Source organism: Bactrocera oleae, chromosome 2 (genome assembly GCF_042242935.1).
Source record: "Bactrocera oleae isolate idBacOlea1 chromosome 2, idBacOlea1, whole genome shotgun sequence".
In the NCBI taxonomy this organism is placed as follows: domain Eukaryota; kingdom Metazoa; phylum Arthropoda; class Insecta; order Diptera; family Tephritidae; genus Bactrocera; species Bactrocera oleae.
The window spans coordinates 13,507,844-13,529,842 of NC_091536.1; the positions used below are offsets into that span (position 1 = coordinate 13,507,844).

Consider the following 21,999-nt stretch of genomic DNA (forward strand, 5'->3'; position numbering starts at 1 on the left):
CTCTGAAGTCTGAATTAACGCAGTATTATTCGTGCCAAGGAGCATGGCCTCCGCGCTTTGATTTTTGATACCAGTACCAAATCATATCTTCCATTTATTGGAATCAACACCTAATTGAAGAAAGCACATGACTGAATGCAGCCTGAAGTCATCTTTGGTATCAAATGTGTATTCAAAGAGTCCTTATATTTGATTAAAATAATTCCTCTTTCAAAATGTTAACTGGGTATTGCCACAATCATATGTATTTGTGCGTGTAAATTTGTTTTTTGTATTGTAAAACCATATCAACAATATTTTATAATGCTCTGAGCGAATATTTGCCCACTTCGTTGTACCTATGGCAGTGTGTGGGTGCGCATATGATTACCATTTATTTTGCCTTTATTTACTTAGCCTTTTCAGCATAGGGGCGTTGTGTGTTCACACATCACTGTTTTTTGCCCTGTGCATACATATGTTTATACAATATATAGACAATGCAAATTAAATTAATTAAATTCCAGTTTGAAATACAAAATTATTTCCGGCTTCATAACAGTTGGGGTGTCTGAATATTTTATACAAATTTTGATTACCAGCCCTTACATGAGCACATCAGCACAATAAGGTAAATAAAGTATGAATATTTCGAGTGCAGAGATTTTAGAGTCGCGAAGATATATTAATGGTAATATTTTATAGTTTAACGTATTTTAGTTTTGTGACCAAATATATATGTTTTTGACTTCATATTTACAAATATGAAGTACCAATGTCATAAAATGGACATCATTTTAGAATTATGCCAGCCAGTTAACGTCGCCTTATTTATTTATTATGTTTAATTCTTGTGCTGGTACATTAATAATTAATCTCGTCTTACGATTACGTACATACCTCCGCTATCATATTTAAAGCTACATCCATAATGATATAATACCAAAAAAAATCTTTTTAAAACATGATAATACTTTCTGCGAAGACTTCAAAACATGGCCACTCGGGACCTAAATGCCCTAACGACGTGGCTAATGTGTTAGATTTTTACATCGTGGAAACGCATAACCTTACAAACATACAATACATTATAAATGTAAACATATACGCATAAATAAAAGAGCATAGCGTAAGATTTTAGGCGCATTATGCCACACATCCGGGTATGCCACATGTAACAGGCTTTTGTATAAATGTCACAAGGGATTTATTGCTGTCTACAAACAGCATACATTCTTGTATACAAAAGATTTGTTTTTGCCCCATCTTTACATTTTCGCAGAGACAACGTAGATACATAAATATAATATATATGTATAGGGTCATATTTTAGGAGTATGGTACTCTGACAAAAAACTAAACATTGTAAAATTATGAAATGTACAACTTTTTGCTTTTATTATTTCATAGGTTTTAGAACTTTCAAGTTATTGAACAGATTTCAAGTACATAAACACCACGGACTGTGCACATTATAGTATGTATGTATAAATAAAGACCATGCAATCGTTTCAATTTTCTATTATTTTTTCGCATAGTAAACTAGTTATTGGTAGCTATTTAAACTGACGACGTGTCTCATGACATATATTTTGAATGGTGACAATACTATTTTCTGATGTGAATCTCTCATCAAGGTTGTTGTAGTCTGCTAGCATGAGGAACCAAAAAGGAGCGAATCATATGTATGTAGTGCTCGTCTTTGACGATTACTTCGGCTCCATCTTGAGTTTTTAAAAAGTGTAGCGCAGTAATACCTCAGACTGCTTGGATGCTAGTGATCTCAAAGAGTCTTTTATGAAGTTTTTATTCCGAAAATATAGTTATTTTATTTATTTCCAGCAGGAGAGTTTTGGTTGATTTTCGAAACGGTTTCGGCGTAAATCTCTGCGTCATATTTCCACAAAGTATACAAAATACATATATAATATTTATTTAACAATTGGTATGAGAGCACACCCTAAAAAAATTTATAATCTAAAAATTACACCTTATTTAATAGTTAACAATATATTGACACTGCCAACAAAAGATAAGCTACAGCTAAATTGTCTGTGCATACGATACGAACATATCGTTTATATCTATTTAGAAATCGTTTAGCAAATTGCTTACGGTTACTCAAAAACCAACAAAAGCAACAGCAGTTTGAGCAGTTCACTCTGATTTATTAACTGCTTTTGGTTAACCGAATACGCTATTCTTGTGTTGACTTGTGTGAAGCTTTTAGATAACTTCCCTTGCAATTTAAAATAAGTTCCGAAATTGTCTAAGCTGCATTAAAATAAATGTCTCTTAAGGTCACAACCTCGATAAATCAGCCAGTGAGCCGCAGCTAGCTGAATGGTGTGCGTTTCACATTTGAAACACATACACTTCGCTTACGATTCTATGAAATGTTAGCATTATACATTTGTATATGTCCTTAAAGGACTAATTGAACGTTTATATTTTAAATATATAGTATATACATGAATACTACTAATTGATGCAGGTCGCTTTCAACACTGCGATAGACCCTACTATTTTGCTAGTGGATAAACCAAACAAAACTATTATACGAACGTTTTATAATATTAAGATTTGAGATAGTATTTGCTGTGGCAATTACGTTAGTATAATGTCGAAATATTGGATGATTATCATTATTATGAGTGCTTTGCATTCACCCCTATGAAACAAGTTATCTTTTCAAAGCAAGCCACATTTCAATTTCAGAGGCATAGAGGAGAAATAGGATGACAGAAATCAAAATCTTCGTTGAATATAGGAAAAAATTAATTACTTGTAGTTAAAACTCGGATAGAAAAGTATATAACGGAAGTTTAAATGCAATTTTCTGAAGTCTAACTGGGCCGCTCAAATCAGGTGGCAAATATTACATTAAAAAATTAATTGAATTAACATTTGAATTAATTTATTTTCTTGCAATCCCAATACGTCATTAAAAAAAAAAAACAAATTTTATTAGTCATTCCGGAAAAAAAATTAAAAAACCAAAAAAAAATTTATCGCAAAAACCGGATAAAAAATGTATTTTTAATTTATTTTAAATTTTAATCTCAACTACTGGATTGAAAAATAAAAAGAAAAATTTTAATTTCAAGCATTTTACTAAAAATAAAAAATAAATATTTGGTTTCAGAGTTATATCCAAACATCTTGGATTAAAAATTTAAAATGTAATTTTCAATCCCAACATACTCGGCATTAAACAATTAAAATCTAATTTTTCTCTAATTCCAACTAATTGGGCTATGATGGATGATTGTATTTAACATATGCTTCTCTCGAGTATGCCATAACTTATGAAATTATTTGTTGCAGTTAGCGTCTAACGGGGAATTAAAAGTCGAGCAACCCTAGGAGGAGGCCTACCTTAAGCCTTTCAACAGCATAATATGAAGCTGGACGCATTATCCGACATTTGCAAATAACAAATAAATCTTAAGCTGGTTAACCTCTTAACCGAGAGTTACTGTTAAATTGATTGAGGCGCATTATATAATATATGTATATATATGTATATTCAAAGAAGAGCATTTGCATTTCGTGACTTGATTTCGCTTATTATCCGTTTCATAACTAAATCATTTTTTCTCATAGTCACACCATGTCTTTATCTAAGTGATTATTTATTTATGTACTTTTCGTTAGAGCATTACATTAAGGCATTACAAATGGAAAGCATCGATATTGATCAGTCATTCGAATGGGTTTGCAAAGTGGAATGTGAAACAAACGTATAACATAATACGTAAAATAAACAAGAACCTTAATTCCCGCAAAAAGCATATTGAAGCTTTGTTGTTATGCTTGCGGTCAATGGTTATAAAACGAAAATGTGAAATGTAATGTAAATGCATTTATTTACATTTGAAGTTTTCGCCAGCACGAGTGAGTGTCGAACTGTAATTCATTTGAACTTGTTCACTTTGCCCGAGTGTTAATCTAACCAAAAGTTGCCAAATGCTACCAATTGCGTAGCGCCAAGAGCTGAAGTGCTCTCTGCGCATTATTGGCTCTAAAGGCGTTGGCAACGGAATATTCGTTTATATTTAAGTAGTTTGTACTGGGCACTGGTCGTAATGGCACGTTTTTCCAATAGCCATCAAACTGTAGTGAGTGTGGCAGGAAGACGTTGATTTGCCACACACAAATTCGTTGAGTGCTTCTGAATTGAGTTGCGAATTATTTGACTTTCAATATTTTTTTAATGTCAAAAGCTAACTTTTGAAAAGCACGCAAACTATTTTATGATATTTTTTGTACACTGAGAGAACTATGCAAATATTTTTTTAAAATTTGTATTCTTATTACAATTCTTTTAATAATAGATTTGAAACATAACATAAATTTGGGGTTTTTGTAAGCAAATGCTTTAAACATAAAACAATGATAGGCAGAACTAACTAAAGAAGAAGGTATCTCGATTTACAAGTATTTCTCTCGTTTTAAAACAAAATTTTTTTTTAGTCAATTCAATAGACATTTTATGCGCATTAAGTGGATTAACAAAGGCAAAAAATTTTAATTTGAACTGATGAAAGACAATTTCATCTTTCACAAAGTTTACGGCCAGTTTATATAATAAGAGTGTAGCACCACTGATTCCAAGCTAAAGAATGACAGCTGAAAGGACCGCAGAGAACTAAAGGTAAAGCGCTCAGCTTTAATTTAAGCATAATAAGGTAACACTTAGCGAGCTGAAGGCATGCTGAAAATATGGCCGCAGATTTCAGTTTGAAAAAAATTATTAGTAGAAACTCTTAGGTGGACTCAGTATGTAACCGTTTCTAGCACTATATAACTATACATATATGCACAGCTATAACAACTAGCTTACTGAAGCGACTAGAATTTTATAGACAAAGAGGGGTCTTACAAAGCATTCGCACAACAAATGAGAACACTTATAATCAAAAATCGTAAAACGCAAGAGTTTCGCAATATCGCTTATTGGGTGATATTATAATAACGCGATCTTCGTCATTAGTTTAAGCTCATAACATTCCGTAGACATCAACTATTGCTAATTTTTTTCAGTGTGTTTTTCCACACAATTTTTAAACGAATATTTTGATTACTTTTTTTTTCTTGATATAACAAAAAGTAAATAAACAGTCATTTTATAGACACATCATACTTGATTTTCATTCACGTAAATATGTATATTCCAGTGTTCGTTATTTTCCAATTTTATAGTTTTTATTTTTTTTGAAAACGCCCCTTAAAGCCCTAGACCTAGGATTCAAAGCAAACACGCTCTTTATTTTAATATATATTTTGCATGGGACTTTTTAATGTTTTGCATTAAATTTTTTATCTCTAACATAAATAAATCTGCAAAATAGAAAAGAGATATTCTAAACCAAAAATTTTTGCTTTATAAAAAAGATTTAATTGATTTTTTTCATAAAGGCATTCCTTTCAAAGTTTTATGCTGTTAAATTTATGCATGAAATGTACTTCAAGCAGTACACCATGTCGTATGAGCAATACATAATGTATAAATCACTTGTTTGAATGCTCAGTACATTCGAAGTGTAAATTTGACTCCTTATAACTTGTAAGATAATATATTTATAGAAAGTGAAAATATTATTATTACACATTTCTCGATTTTCGGTCAAAGACAAAAACTTTAGGGAGCGTTCGCAAAAAGCAATCGACATTGTAAATAACGGGCACCCTAATGTATATACAGAAAAATTGATAAACGAACACGAGCGCTGTAAATGCAATGCGCAAAAGATGTGAATGAGTGTAGTGAAAGCCGTAAATTTGGTGGTTTTGGATAAAAAATAAAATAATTTAAGTAAGAAAAATTGGAAATGAAGTCTGTCGTTAACAAATCTTCGTAAAAGCAGTACCAACAACAGAAATTACATGAGCACATTATGCTCTGCCAAAATTGAAGCAATAAAACACTTCAGTTTTGACGGTAGCACCGACGATGATGCGTGAGTGATGCAACAGGGATCATTCACCCACGTGGATGAAAACATTATAGCAAGTACCACAAACGGAAATTGGTGGATGTAGAAAAGTATGAAAGAATACACTGTGATTGAAACCAGCACAAAACCCTCTGTCAATCTAAGTGTTGCTGACATGAGATTGATGTCGGCATCTGGGCTTTGCTGCTGACGTTGCTACGAAGTGGTGTCCGCAAGGATTTCAAATTGATAGACTAACCCACATTTGACTTGACAATAAGAGACGAACATTGAAAATGTTGTTTATTAACAAAACCAGCTCAATATTGCTTACATACTTTTAAGATGTTGAGCGAAAACTTTGTACACACGCTTTTACTTGGATTTTATTTTCAACTTTTACAAAATATGATGTTCCTTTTGATGGCATGCAAGCACGTGTCCATGCCCTGGATGAGGGCTTCTTTCGACAAGCAATTCAGTAAGTGCACAACTATGTAAGTGCGTGCATGCAGGCAGTATAAGTGCGTAAGTGAGTGAATGGGCGCTTCAGCGTAAAGTGCATAAGTAGTGTTACACACGTATTTGCACAAATGTTCGAACGTAAGAGCATGTGCATAAGTAGTGTGCAAACATTTGAGTACGCAGCGACAGATGTACTGCTACTTAATATTATCCTGAGTATACATATGTTGGCAAAATTGTGAAAATATTAGCCGCATAAATACACACCTACATTCGAGTGTTTTCAATGAAGCAAGCACTTTTTAAGGTTCACCTAAATCCACATACCGTGTTTAACGGTATATGTGGGCTAAGGAAAGAAAGAAGCGCTTGCGACTATTTTTGATTGAAAGTTGCCAAAATTTTGAAACATAAGTAACTCCACGTTTTGTTATTTGTACCGCTTGGTAATGCTTGAGTTATTTATCTTGAAGTAGGAGAAGTAACGAAAATCTCATAAACTAAAACTGGTCCAAATCTAGCAAATATTTTGTGAGGTATGGAATATATTCTAGAAAGCGCAATGCCACGCCCATATTAAAGGTTTTGAAAGGACCCAGATGCGCGCCTTCATTTAAACCAAAATTGACACAGCGAACGCTTTTTTGAACAGCGCGAACTTTAATCGTTTATAACCAATATATTTGCAGCGGACGGAGTTGCTCACTGCTTTCAAACACTTTTTCGGTAAAACAGTAAAATTTTTTCAAAGAGTTAGTTTGGCGTAACTTTATTAGTCTAGGGCATATGTATATTCAACATACTAAAGGATGGATCATGCCCACTCATCAACTTCTTTAAATACATACCCCCGCCTACTGACTTCTAAACAAATCGATATATGCAAATATATATTTTTTCATATCTACAAACTTGTATCTCGATTTAGCTTGTTTAAACTACACTCAAGCCATACGAATTTATTCAACAAATGTTTAGTGACTTAGCAATAAAACAATTCTCCAACTTTTCTTATTACAGTTTTCACTAACTCAAAAGAGAATGTGATATATAAAGGGAGCCAAAAAAGAATTACTATTAAGAACTGATTTTTTATATTCAGCTTTACATTTTCCCTAGTAAAATTAGGTTTGCTTTTTCTCCAAAAATAGTATTACTGCAGTTAGTCGCATGGATATTCTTTCTGTAACATCAACTTTTCACATAGCTTTAGATCCAGGCCTTATGATCTTTTCACAAGCGCAATAACACACAAGTACATATGTACATATGTACGTATGCATGCAATGCATCAAGTGTGCTGTGCGTCTCATCAATTAGAGTGCAACGGGCAAATTACAGCAGCAAATCAAGTGTAATGCAGCTAACACGATGCTGCTCATATTTTTGCAAAGAGAAGGAAAGCCCATTTGACTTATAACTTCATTTTGTCGGATTAGTTTCTGCACAACGGACAGAAGTACGCAAGCAAGAGAATGAAAGGCCCTCACAGATATAGCCAGACACAAGAGTATATTTTCTGTAAGCGTATTATATTTGCAAAATGCCCAGCATCAGCTTACATTATGCCTGATTACTTATTTCCAACAGCTAGCAAATAATCACATGTACATGTGTGTGTACATAAAAAATGTTTTTAGGCATATAGAAGTTCTTAGGTGTATAGCTGGCGAACTAGTTGCCTAAGTGAACAATCCATAAGTTTAGTGTCGAAATGAGATCAGCTACTGGAATTAAATTGCAAATTGTAAGATGATCAACATAATTTCAAAATTATGTTCAAAGCAAATCCAAATAATGTTCTATTCATTTTTTTTAATTTTATTTACAATAAAGCTCATTATCTCTAAAAGAGCACCTTTTACACTCTAGGATAAATAGGACATAAATCTACTAGCGGTTGAGTTTAATGCGGAATAAGTTACGCCTTACTAGTCATAGGATCGAAATCTCACGAAGAGTCTTGATTTTGAACTGCCGTCTATTCATAATAAATACAATTTTTTAGTTAGTGGTTATTGTGAGGACTACATGATAGCTAAAACATACTAGTCATTTCAGCATTTTTACGCCAATGATATAGCTGTGTGTTATACTCTTTACTGTGCACACGTAGCGGCATCTGAATTTATTTGTACTGTCTTATTATGTCATTTTGCGTCAGGTTTGCTTTATGTTCATATATTCTTTGCCACATGAATGGTTGAAAGAACAATTTTTTACTCGGAACTGCGTATATTTTTAGCTTTACACTTTTTATCTTTGTGATTATATAATATTCTACCATGCCAGTGATGATTGAACCGCAGTCCACAAATCAAAGGATATAGTTTTAAAGGATGGCTTTATTAGCTTACACTTTGGCTTTTATATGCCAACGCTACAAATTGCTTAAGAATAAATATTTCAGCTTTGTAGAATTAAGTTCAAATTCTTCTTCTTCTTCTTTCATTCTTTACACACTAGAAATAAATAAATATCTTTGTTATCAACAGCAACGACTTTTGCTTTCGTTTGACTTATTTATGTTTTATTAAAGTAGACATTATATAATTACTGTTTATTTTCCAGTCCTCCTTTTGAGTGTTGTACATTTGTTTGTAGAGTTGGGAGATAAATTTACATATGTACCATGAAGAAAGTAGATATGAATCAACATAAGCAAAGCGCTGTTGATAAATCATTGTTCCGGGACTCTCGCCTAAGCCCGAAATTTCTAGCTGTACAATTTCATAGTGATATTCATATTAAATATTAAACTTTTATAAAAGTAAAAAAAAACCAAAAAATAAATTTAAAAAAATAAAATAAAACAACCAGGCGCAACCGAATTTCATCCAATAACTAAGGGGACAGCACTTTTCTGTAGAATGCTTACTCTCAAAAGTTTTTCAGAGGAAAACTTTTATTAGAAAAGCTTTTTTGATATTGGTCGGAACAGCAACTAACCGTCATGTGTCACTTCTCGCATACTATATAAAGTAGTAAATATATTGTAGTAGAATATTGAATTATACAAAAGTATGGCTCATATCGGCAGCATTATGAATAACTTGCATATGTAACTAATTATTAAGGGTTGAGAAGGTAAAGGTTCAAAAAGGATTAAAATTAATTTTAACTGACAAGTAAATTTTTTACCACACTACAATTACGTTTGGTTTGTCAAGCGTTTTCTATTCGGCACTTATCTGCTTGCTCTGCTTCAGCTCTCTTAAGTTGTCAAAAAAAAAATTCTGTAAAAAGATAACGAAATTATCTGATTGAATTCAGTTTAAGATAGTATGGTTATTAGGTTATCTCATTGCTATAAAATTGCTATTATGTAATATTTGTTCGATTAGGCGAGAAGTATAGAGCTTTTATTAACTACAATCTATGTGATCTATACCAGGTGTATGTTCGATTCCCTACTACAATACAATTTTGTAATTTTAAATCCATTTGAATTTTCCCTTTCTTGCAATTCGCACTTCTCAATTTTTTTTTCTTTCGGGATTCTTTAGTTTTCGACAATTCTAATTTGGATATAATATCATACTCATTGATTGTATCTCTCATGCATACCTAATGATTATTGCCAATAAAAGAAGGCATCAGCAGCAATTCTAAGCTCTTAACGTCAAATTATTATGTATGTGAATTTTCGTAATATACCTTCGTCTCCCTACAGGCGCCGCTCAATAATCATTTATTTGTATTATCTTACCGATTTGCAATCACAAAAACATTTACGAAAAAATCCTTTAGGGCACTTTGTGCGAAAGAGAAAGAAGATTTGTGTTATTACGGCTTACACATTGTCGTTTATTTCGATTATGTTGTAATTTTTCAAGCAAATAAAATATATTTTTGAGCCCAGTAACGGGACAAATAAATAAATTTATGTAGCAACTAAATACTTATGCACACACTTATGTCTACAAATATTTACATGGCAGTGCTTGTGTGTTGTGGTATTTGTTTACTTGAGCTACCTTAAATGTTTGGCCCTTGGCCAAATAAATAAAAGAGCGTTTAAATAAAATGCATGTTAACTCAAAGACCAGGCTGTATAATGTAGTCGGCGGCAAAAAATAAAATAAAAGGAAATAATGGTCTACGTAGGCATATTAAAAAAAAATATATATACTTGTATATATGGTATGTATATACAAACAAGTCCGGCAAAATGAAATAGGACAAACTAAGCATAAAGCTGGTTGAAGCACAAGCCAAGCGTGAACGAGTAAGTAGAAGTAATACGGAAAGCATGAAAAATCGCTAGCTGCCAAAGAAAGGCGAAAAGGACGACAACAACCAAATGAAATGAAATACAACGAGCGTGCTTCTAAATTGTCGCTTTTCGTGGTCACTCTTTGTAGTTGTATTCACTACGTGACTTGGCGCAAATCTTTGATTGTGTTTAGCCGAAAATTGAAGCTAAATAGGTCACAGCTAACAAAGGATTCACAAACAAAAACAACAACAAGAAAAACGTGTAGCGCCTACACAGCGCGGCATGGCGTTTCTCAAAGTTTGCATGCATGAAGAGTTTGCTTGTTAGCTCACAGCGTGCTCGCAGCGAAAGCGGGTTGCTGGTTTTACTTACAAAGCTCTACTGTAAATAAATAAATACATGAGCATATTATGTACGCTCCTACTCACTTACAGCTTGACAACTTTAAACTTTCTCGTGTTTACTTTAAGTTATCTTATTTATTGGTCGGTTTTCTATGCTTGACACTTGGCAATTTTATTTGTTTGCCTCTCTAATAGGTACACATTAAATAAGAAACGCATAAGCAAATTTACCAGTTGAGTTGATACGATAACGCAAGTACTTATATACGCAATTGCAGTGTACATCTTTGTTAATTTAAGCTCGTTGAGGAATGCATACATATTTTTTGATCTAATTGCAAATCTTACCAAATTTACTTTAGTACCATAACAGTTATTTAACCTTTGCTAAAGTCTCTGCCACATGGTGTGCCATTTTGAGAAAGCTAGAAATATTATTTGCAAAATTTGTTTCTTTAAAATCGAAACTATACAAGGGTTTTTGAGGAAATCTTAACAAATTATCAACCCCAGTAAAAATAACCCAAGTTTCATTTATGTACTTAATGCTTCTGAGAAGCCCCTTTTACTATACACGTAATATATGTAGAACTCGGGTAAGTCTAATATCGCAACAACTCTTCCAACAAAAATGGCCTGATAGGTATAGCCATAGAAAGACCACTCCGAGAACTGACGTAGTAAAATTAAGCATACTTTAGTCATAACTGTTCGTAATAAAATTTAAAAGTTGTAAAATGCCATAAATTAGGTTCTATCAAAAATAATCTGAAACAAATGCGAAAGCACTTTAGCTTAAAGACTATCAAAGTGAGGTGCAAAACGGCAGATTAAATATTCAGAGGGATTTGTACTTATTGCTTGAATTAACCACCCAGTCCAATTAAGTCGAAGAAGTAACAGCAAGCCGTCTGTAGCCGACTTAATGAGTTGGTTCAAATAGACAAAATCCTATGTATATACAGAAAATGTTATATAATAAAAAACCTTATGATGGCAATATCCTTTTTTAAGTCGTAAACTTAATAAATTTATCAGTAAGTTACAAACTTTGAGCTTTGAGGAAGTGAAATATATCGAGCTCATCGAAAGATTGTCTGGAGTCAACCGCATTTAGAAAAACATATTATTGGTTGATTCTAGCCTGTTCAAGAACGAAGAATGATTTTGATATAAGGACTTAAAACTGCTGACAATTCTCAACTAACGTTCACATGTCGATATTGGGCAGTCTTTTCGAAGCTTGTAGAAAAGTGGTTATGACTCTGAAGTTTGTCAAGAATTCACAATTGATCTGAGGTTTGTTTATAACCGCTAATCAACCAAATAATTTTAGCAAAGTAATATCTTTAAGAAACCTAACAAAAGTGTACTTAAAAGGAATGTCTCACATGCATAGTGAATTCGTTGTTGTAGTTATATTTAAAGACGTACCGTTATAGTTGAAGAACATCAACTTGGTAAAGTTTAACGTTACCACAGAACAATAGCGAGCGATCTGCCAGTTTGGCAAGTATCCAAAGGTAAAACCAAGTAATCAGCAACAACAAAAACGTTACAAACGATATCAAAACAAGTTATGTACATAGCTAACAAAATAGCGGACAAGTTTTGAATAAATGCGGCACAAGGATATAAAACCAATGAATTTCGTTAGACATGTTGAGCCAACAGCTGAACACATGCCACGGGCAAGCAAACAAGTTTACAACAAAACATGTTTATATTTGTAAGGACAAACTGATTCACTTACACACAAGCGCGCCACTAACACATGCTTCACGGAAATAACCACATATACAATTTGCACAACTAACAAGTAAATGAAAGTATATACTTGTAGATAGACTCATTTGTAAGCACAAGTGCAAGAGTGTGGCTTAGTTTTGTTGTCGTGTGATAACACCTCATAGCAAAGAAAACTTCACGCTCTCTGGAACGTAAATATTTGGCGGAGCATCTGCTTTGAGGTTATAGCCGAACACGTGCAGTTATAGATACAAACAAATATACGGCCTTGTCACAAATCATATGTATGTATATATATATGGTACGTGTGTGCTTCCTTGCGTCATGTTTTGCGCCAAAATTACATTTTCGCACACAATTACAATGGCAAGGAAATGTCAGAAGAAAGCCGGAAGTTTTCATTTCACTATTTTGGCGAGAAAATGAAAGTGTAAAACTAACACGAAGAAAAGTGGCAAAAGAAACTGTGTTGAAATGAATACAAAAAATTACTTAAATAAATGCTGTATAAAAGTAAGCATAAAAAAGCAAAATGAATGACATGAATAGAGTGACAGTGGTAAGCAATGTCTGGTTTTATAATAAATAAAAAACTCTAGTCACGAACTTGACATTTGAGCAGTAAACAGCCTTTGTATATATGTATATAAGGGTGTGCCAAAAATACTAATACCAAACTTATGGGTTAAAATGCACCTATAAACACAGAAAAAATTTCCCTACCCGACAGAATTCTTAATTTAATTTTAAAATCGCCAATGAGCACTAAACTTTTTCCATTTATATAACACGTAAAAACTCTGCTCTGCGTATTTAGATGTTTTTTTTCATTTTCAAAGCTTTTAAATATAATATAAACCAGGGTAGATAATTTTTAAAAACAAAAAATAAATCATAGTAGGAAACGAAAAAAAAAATTACAAACATTAAAAAAGAAATAATTTACGGGTGATCTGCGGTCGGGAAAATGAAGGTGAGGTGATGTTTTTATTTCCCGCAAAATTGTTGGTCCTATAAAAAAAATTGTATGGCAATGTTATAGGTAATAATACGCCCCGCCCCTTCCTTTTCCCAACTTCAGGTCGGTCTATAATTATTTCTTCTTAAATTTTTATTATTTTATCTTTCGTTTCCGATGGGTTTCAGTCTGCTAGGAAAATCTTTTTCCTTTTAATATTCTTCAAAGGCTTCTGCACTGGTCCAATATATATTGAGTTGAAAAGAAATCGCTTGAGCTACATTTCTTATGAAATTTTTTGCTGTCATGTAAAAAATTATATCTACACGTTTCAAAAGTTATGATATTTTAAATGAAAACAGTTTTTTTTTTTACTTGTTATATAAATGGGAAATTCGAAGTGTTCAACGACACATCTAAAATTAAGTTGAAAACTTTTGGTATGCAGAGATATTTTTTTATCTTTACATAGATTAATTTTAACCCAAAAATTCGACATTTTTTTGTTTTTGGTTCACTCTAATGTAAATATAGGTTTTGAAAACATATACCTATACATATTATTACCTATAAATAAATGAGAGTGATCGATCAAAATCAAGATTCGCCACCTACAAATTTTACTTCGGCTCGAAGATGGTTAAGAAGCGCTGTCACACAAAAACTCAAAAAGATATTTTTGTGTTAGTCTTTTTGACAGAAATTAATGCTATTAACCTGAATGATAACAGTCATACATTTAGACACCCCATCTAAAATAATTAATTTTATAGAATATGAACTTGACGGATTCACACAAAAAGATATTCGATGGTCTAGAAATTATTGGAATAGTAATTGAATGCTAGATATCTGCATAAGTATTATATATATTTAAAAGTCGATGTTAACTTTGTGTTAGATTTAAACTTACAGGTAAATCATCACAAAACTCTTGCATTTTTTTAGTCGAGGAACTCTCCATTATTCAGCATATAAGTAGGTAAAATTTTATTTGCATTGATTTTCACTTTATTTCATTTAAACAATTAATTTCAAGTTGCAAACTTGATTGCAATGCGGACACTTTTATATATTATATTATATCTAGATACATTCCAACTTTCTCTGCACATGCACTTTTTTCGTTTACCCAAAGAAAATCTTAGTTATTAGTACTTATTTCCACGTTGCGAGAGATAATTCTTATAGCTTACCGGCATATATTATATAATTTTGCATTGAATTGAGTGAGTGAATGAATTTCATACCCAACTGTGTGTAAACATATATTCTTTTCAAAGAACTTTTATTATTAGATGCATATTTAAAAAAAGTGTGCCAGTCTCATAAAAATGAAAACCGATTTCAATAAAAAAATAGTCCACAGATTATGTAGACCAGTTTTGAGTGCAAAATCAAGAATTGACAAAATAGAAATATTTTAAATATTATCTTGGTTTTCATATTGTACATTTATATTTTCTCTACACAAATATTAAGACAAAATTGAAACAGACAGCGTATTAATATCGGCAGTTAACTAATTAAACCATTTGTATTAAATTGGCAATAAATTACTACAAAGCGCTATGAAACCTTGTGAAATATGCTGAAAATGAATGTTTAGACGTTATGTCATAAGAAAACAAAATTTTAACAAAGATAATTATGAAAACCTTAAATATCGATAATACCAAATGTATGCCTATATATTAAATTCGTTAAATATATACAATAGGCTGGCAATCAGTAACTAAGCTTTGCTGGATTTCAATAAAATTTTTATCGTGTTGACTGACAAGGTTTATTATTTAAATAATAAAAAAAAAAAAAATAACCCGAAGTTCTTGTCCAATAATTTTTTGCAGTGCTTCTTCCACTAATTGTTGAAGATACGACAAGTTATTTAATTTCTAATTAAAAAAAATATTTGGATTTTCTTCAATAATCCAATATTTTTCTAATAGATTAATTTTTCAGTGAATAGTTTCTAATTGTTGACTACTATTTTGCTTTCTCACAAACAGATATTCATACATGTCGATTTGCTTGTACATAGATATATACTAGGGTGACCCAAAAACCCAAACACTATAGTACTCTTCAAAAATACAAAATATTTGTATGGCAGGCATATGCTATAGTGACTCGATCCGAATTTCTTTGGAGATTACACCGTTGCCTTGAACAATAACAAGTTCCAAATTTTATGAAGTTATCTCGTCAAATGAGAAAGTTTTCGATACAAGTACATGAATGTGATCATTCAGTTTGAATTACAGCTATATCCTTAAGTGGTTCAATGTCGGCGGTTCCGATAAATGATGTAAATGATTAGCTTCTTTGCGAGCAAATGAAATGTGCAGATCAGAGCGATATTTCAAAAACTGAGAATCTAAATCGACTCAGCTCATCTGATCGTTTATATTTAAATTTTATAGGGTCTCCGACGTTTCCTTCTGGGTTTTACTCATTTCGTGACAAACTTAATATAACCTGTTCAGTGTATGAAGATAATTTTTTTAATCTGAGACATTATTTTGTAAAACAAATCCAAATAAATTTTAAAAATATTCCTACTTTATTTATTTGGGAAATCAAAAATCACAATGCGTCAGCTGGTAACATTAATTTTAATAGCTCAAAAGTTACCAGCACTTTAATTTGGTTCTTTCGGATTAATTTTCACTGTAAGAAAAAAATTTTGTTTAGCCCATCCTAATATATACTCCCTCGTTATTTTTGTAAATGCTGTTGCTCCCTGCTCGCTACAATTTAGCAACTTAACTTACTCAAACAAAAATTAGCAAAGTGCAAAATAAAGTAAATGAAAATATTATGTTGCAAACAGATATTAAGCCAAAACTTGCAAAACTTTGCTACACTTTTGATTTGTATTGAACAGCAGCTACAACGCATATCAAAGAATGAGAGTAGTAAATGCAGAACATTTTCCACGTCAATTTGGTATACAAAATTATATTTAATACACATTTATGAAACATATAGAGTGCGTCTAAATTTATATTAGTATGAAATGGTATTTTAATAACCTTAATTTTTTCTTAATAGATGGAGTTGGTTGAAAATAAATTAATTATCTAAATTCAATTAAATTCTTAAACTATCGTTGGGCTACATTGGTACATTGGTCATTGGATATCAATATGCCGTTTCGCTAACCTTCGAATAAACTATTCAGTTTATGAAAAAGAAAAATCAACTCAGATTAAATTGAGATTTCAAAATAAAGTGAAATATACTGGCTATCAAAATTTATATATTTTATTTTCCATAACTTCTTTAATTGCGCTTAAATGGGAGCAGGTAATGTTATACTCAAACAGGTAATGGAAAACACAGCGAAAAAACTAGTGTTGCTGTGGTCAATTAAATTTTTGTCTCTACGCTTGAGGAAAAACATTTTCACTTGAATGCTTTGTACTGTATACTGAAGCATAAAATTTCCGACTTGTATTTATTTACCAAAAGTTTTTAGTTCAATGTACGAGCGAAATATAAAACCAAAATGTGTGAGTAAGCAAAACGACAAAAAAATAAATAAATATATCTTGAAAAATTTAAGATTTTGTGAAAGGAATCTTAAACACACAATAAGAAAAATTTATGAATTGGCTAAATGAAGAACTATGTGTTAGTGTTAATTTATTATTTTATATTTCTCCCATGTCTATTTCAAGTTATGAAATTCTGCAGCAAAATAAGCTTAGCAGTTACCATCACATTTACCCTGCACTACATATGCAGATATTATTATTAAATATTTTATATAATAAAGAATTTCATAAAAATTTCACAAATTCTTCGCTTTCTACAACCAACTAACAAATAAACTAATTTTAGTGAACAAACGAAAGCATTGTTACAAATTTATGCACATTTGTGTTTGACAATTACCAACAAATTTTATAGAGAATTTTTGCACGATTTTAATAGAAACCTGATACAATTTTATACACATTTAACGGGAATGCAATTGATACACAGTCAGCATTCTTGCATTGATACATACCATAGATCACTAAATAATTTGTCATGAATATTTTGTGGCAAATAAACCTACGCAATTGCGGTGAGTGTGAATTAGAAAAGAAATAAAATATTAAAAAAAATAAATTCATATCGTCTTTAAATCTAATTAAAATAAAACGGAAAACATTTGTCTGCCGTGCACACAACACAGCAATTTAAATATTTCTATGCAATTTCCGGTAGTAAATTGATTTGAAAAATTGAGAGGAAATAATTTTTCACTAAACCACATGGGAATGTGTTCTGTTTATATATTTTGTACAAAATATTTAGCTGCGCTTTTATTTCTGCGCTGGCTGTGTTTTTGAATATTTTAATTTCGAATTTGCCCTTTTATTTAATTAATGTTTTCAACTTTGAAAATACCGTCGCATATATTTAATTCAATTAGAATTTTTGAGATATTCAATAAAATTTTCTTTCTTGGTATTTAGTAATGAATTTATTTTAGAAATTTAGTTTGGTTTATTAAAATTTGCTTACGTGGTATTTAACAATTAATTTACAATAGTAGCACATATTTTAGAAAAGAAAAAACGTTAGTATTAGTAATTGAAGTTTTGTAATTTTGCTGATATCAAATTATATTCCCAAATACGTTTGTAAAAATGTCTAAATTTTTGCTGGCTATGATTCTACTTATTAATCACCTTCTTTCTTTGTCTTAGCTTGTTAATTATGATTATATGAAATCTAAGTGTTAGAAACATGGAAGCTTGCAAATTGTTTAAAAATCCTCTTTGCAGAATTAATATCGTTTAAGCTCTTGGAAAGTTGCCTCATTCGAAATAAATAGCCTTCCTAACTTTATGTTTGGTAGAGATGGTAATACCTATATATCTGTTTAAAATACTTTAAAGTAATTGTGGCTCTACCATCTCGTATATCTATATTAAGTGTTTATATCTTACAAACTACTAATGTTTTGTTTCATATTCTTATGGCATGTATAGTCGTTTAGCCTTTTATCTTATCGCTCTAATTAAAAAATAATCGAAATCGTACTATATATATACTTTTCTAGTCCCATAATACCGAATATTATAACACAGCTCTAAAAAAAAAAACCTTTTTGTTCTTGTTGCTCTGGAGATTTTAGCAAATTCTCATCGTTTATCTGCACAGATTTCGAGTTTATTCATGAAATTATTGAGTTTGTTCGTGGTTTTATGATAATTGCATATCTTATATTGTGATATATTATCAGCTCGTTAGTAATATAATTTATTTTTCAAGTCGTGTTTAGGATTGTGCGCCCCTTTTTCGCGCATACTAACCCCATTCTCAGGCTCTTTACCGAAAATATGCGAAACATTATGTGGAAAGTTTTAAGGTTTTAATACAAATCAAACGTAGAGTAATATAAACCTACAGTGTACTATATATTCAGTTTTACTCAGTGAAAATCTTCCTTTTCGTTTTAAAAGTAATTCGCAAGCGCTCAGAGGCAATGTTGTAGCCAAATTCCCAAAAATCGGTACAATCTATCAGTGCGCCAAAGTTATTTTTTCAAACTGAAATCGCAAAATATGATATACATATAAAGCATGCAAAATGGTGTATCAAGTACGACTACTTCGGCTAATTTCACTTTATTAAAAAAAAAAAAACTGAAAGTATATTTTATTAATTTTAAAAAGTGATTATTAATTAATCTCTAATAAAAAAAAACTTCTTATTTGGTACTTATTATATGATTAATTAGCTATAATTTTTTTCTTTTATTTTTGCTTTAATTTTACTCTTTTTATTTGCAGTTGCCACATATTTTTGCTTTAATTTTACTCTTTTTTATTTGCAGTTGCCACATAGCATTACGGGTGAAGAGTTAGCCTTCATTTTCGGTGCTCCACTTGCACCAGCTGGTCCCTTTCCTAGCAATTCGTATGGCGCGCAGGAAAAGCTGCTTTCCGAAGCAGTAATGACGTACTGGACTAATTTCGCGAAAACAGGGTATACATGGCAATTAATTTTTTTTATGTGCATTTATGAAATGAGTAGCTGTTTTGTTGTGAATTCTGCAGCAATTTGCAACAAAATATCCAAAGCATGAATATAGATTATTGTTTGTACTATCTGAAAACTAATAACATTGACTATGCTGATTATAGTATTATTGTTAAATAATTATTATCATACAGCTGTTAAAACCTCAAATATTTTTAAATAATTAACATAATTATTTTTTTTTTCGAAACACTTCAAAAATTGTTTACGAAAAAGGTTTTGTTATTTTGATATCTATAAATATTTATGAAAATTTTATTTTCACAATCCAATTATACCATTTTAACTAAGTCCTGCTGTGACTTTGCAAAATTGCAGTTGTGTTGCTGTAAAATAGAAGCGCAAATGCTTTCTTCAGGCCATTTTATTTAATGGATTTTACGTAACAGAATCTAGAAAGTGCACTCAAATTCAATTTTTACTGCAAATATGTGCAAAACTGCATTGCAGAAAGCTTACTCTGCATATACATGTGACTTTGTTCAGTGGATGTGTGTGTCAGTGTATGCACGTATATATGTAGTAGTGACGACTGCTGGCAAAAGAAATAAAGTTTTATACTTTTGTATATTTCTACACAAGCCGGAATGAATTTCAATTTTATTTCGCAAATGTTCGTTTAAATATTATATATATTCTCTGGGTGGTCCTGCAAGTAGAAAGTGAATTTTCATGACCTTTAAAGTTGATTGCTTAGCCAAGATTGCACATCATCAAATAATTGTTTATACAGCTTTATATGAGTATTTCAGCCTTTATTTTATTTTGTTTTTTTGTACTATCAACAGAAATCCGAAAGCACCTTGGAAGGGTAGTTTCATCAATTTACATGCATTGGAATGGGATAGATATGATCTCGATTGGCCGGAATTTAATAAACGTACGCAATCATATATGAATATTGGTGAGTTGATAATACTACATACATATATGTAAACCTTTGATTATGTGTAGGGTAGAGGTCGTCGAATACGTTGGGAGTTCTGAAACTGAGCTTGAATATTTTTATCAGAAATTCCTCATATTTAATATATGGTAACAAGAAAAACGTATATGTTATTTGAAATAAGTATGGAACAAGAAAACGCGTTAACTACGGTTGAACCGAATTTATAATAACTTTCACAAAAAAAAAGTCTTTAAGTACAAGAACTTAATATTGATCGTTCAGTTTATATGGCAGCTGTATGCTATAGCGGTCCGATAACGGCGGTTCCGACAAATGAGCAGCTTCGTGTGGAGAAACGGAAGGAAGAAGGGGTGTAAAATTCCAGTTTTGTATCTCAAAAACTGAGAGACTAATTTGCGTATATGCAGACAAACGGATTTGGGTGAATCGACTCATCTCATCATGGCGATCATTTGTATAAATATAATTTATGGAGGCTCCGATGTTTCCTTCTAGGTGTTACAAACTCTGTTCAGGGTATAAAAGTGTGCTACAGTCCTAGTTTCCACATAAATTACTGACCACAAATCCAGCGTATTTGATATCTTGATACAGTTGCATTCGAATGTTGTGACCTCGCATCTGCAATGGAAGACATTCTGTAGTATATAACCTCAAGACTCAACATAACCAAATATAAACTTACGATCTTCTTGTCTATGTCATATCTTAGAACCTTTTACGAATCTCGACTGAAATGCGATTACTTGGCGGAAACCTAGCCGCAGACACGCATAGTGCATGTTGTTGCTGTCGAAGCGTCAGAAAATACACCCACTTTCATGAGAATATGTATATCGAATCTATCACGAATGTACCTAAAAATATTTTTATAAATATCTCAAACTATCTTACATCCCTTAAAGCCAAGCAGCATAGGTATAAATACTAAAGCTTTGTATTCAGGGGCTATAAAATCCAAATCACTGTTCAATAGCGATAAGCATTACACTCAAAAATAAATTATAGCATCAGCTGGTGAATAGTCCTTTATAACCAGTCTGATAAAGCAAAATTCACTGCTTACTTATTTAATTATTAATTGCTATTAACTATAATCCGAGCAAAAAAAAGATAATGCGTTTGTAATATATTTGACTGATTATTGGACTGTCGACAATATACCGTTATACATGTAGACGTAACAGTAAATACATATTTTACTCCTTTGTCATAATAGGCTCCACGTTGCCGCAATGCTTTCATAGTATTTAATTAGAAACAACAGAATCTCATTAATATAACCTGTGAACTGTAAAATTACTAAATTGTTAGTTGTTTTTGTTTTTGTTTCGAATAGCCAACTTAGCTGCTAAATAAATTGTTATAATGAGGAAAAGCAATATGAGATTAAT

At 31.5% G+C, this 21,999-nt stretch overlaps 1 protein-coding gene across 5 annotated transcripts in view; it reads left to right on the forward strand.

Moving 5' to 3' along the window:
• Nlg1 (Neuroligin 1) overlaps positions 1-21,999 on the forward strand; it is a 104,962-nt gene that overhangs the window by 66,217 nt on the left and 16,746 nt on the right. For all 5 annotated transcript variants that reach the window (XM_070109406.1, XM_070109396.1, XM_070109407.1 and 2 more), the window contains exons 10-11: positions 19,490-19,641; positions 20,484-20,599. In XM_070109406.1, coding sequence (XP_069965507.1) covers positions 19,490-19,641; positions 20,484-20,599 — 268 coding nt within the window. The remainder of the gene's footprint in view (positions 1-19,489; positions 19,642-20,483; positions 20,600-21,999) is intronic.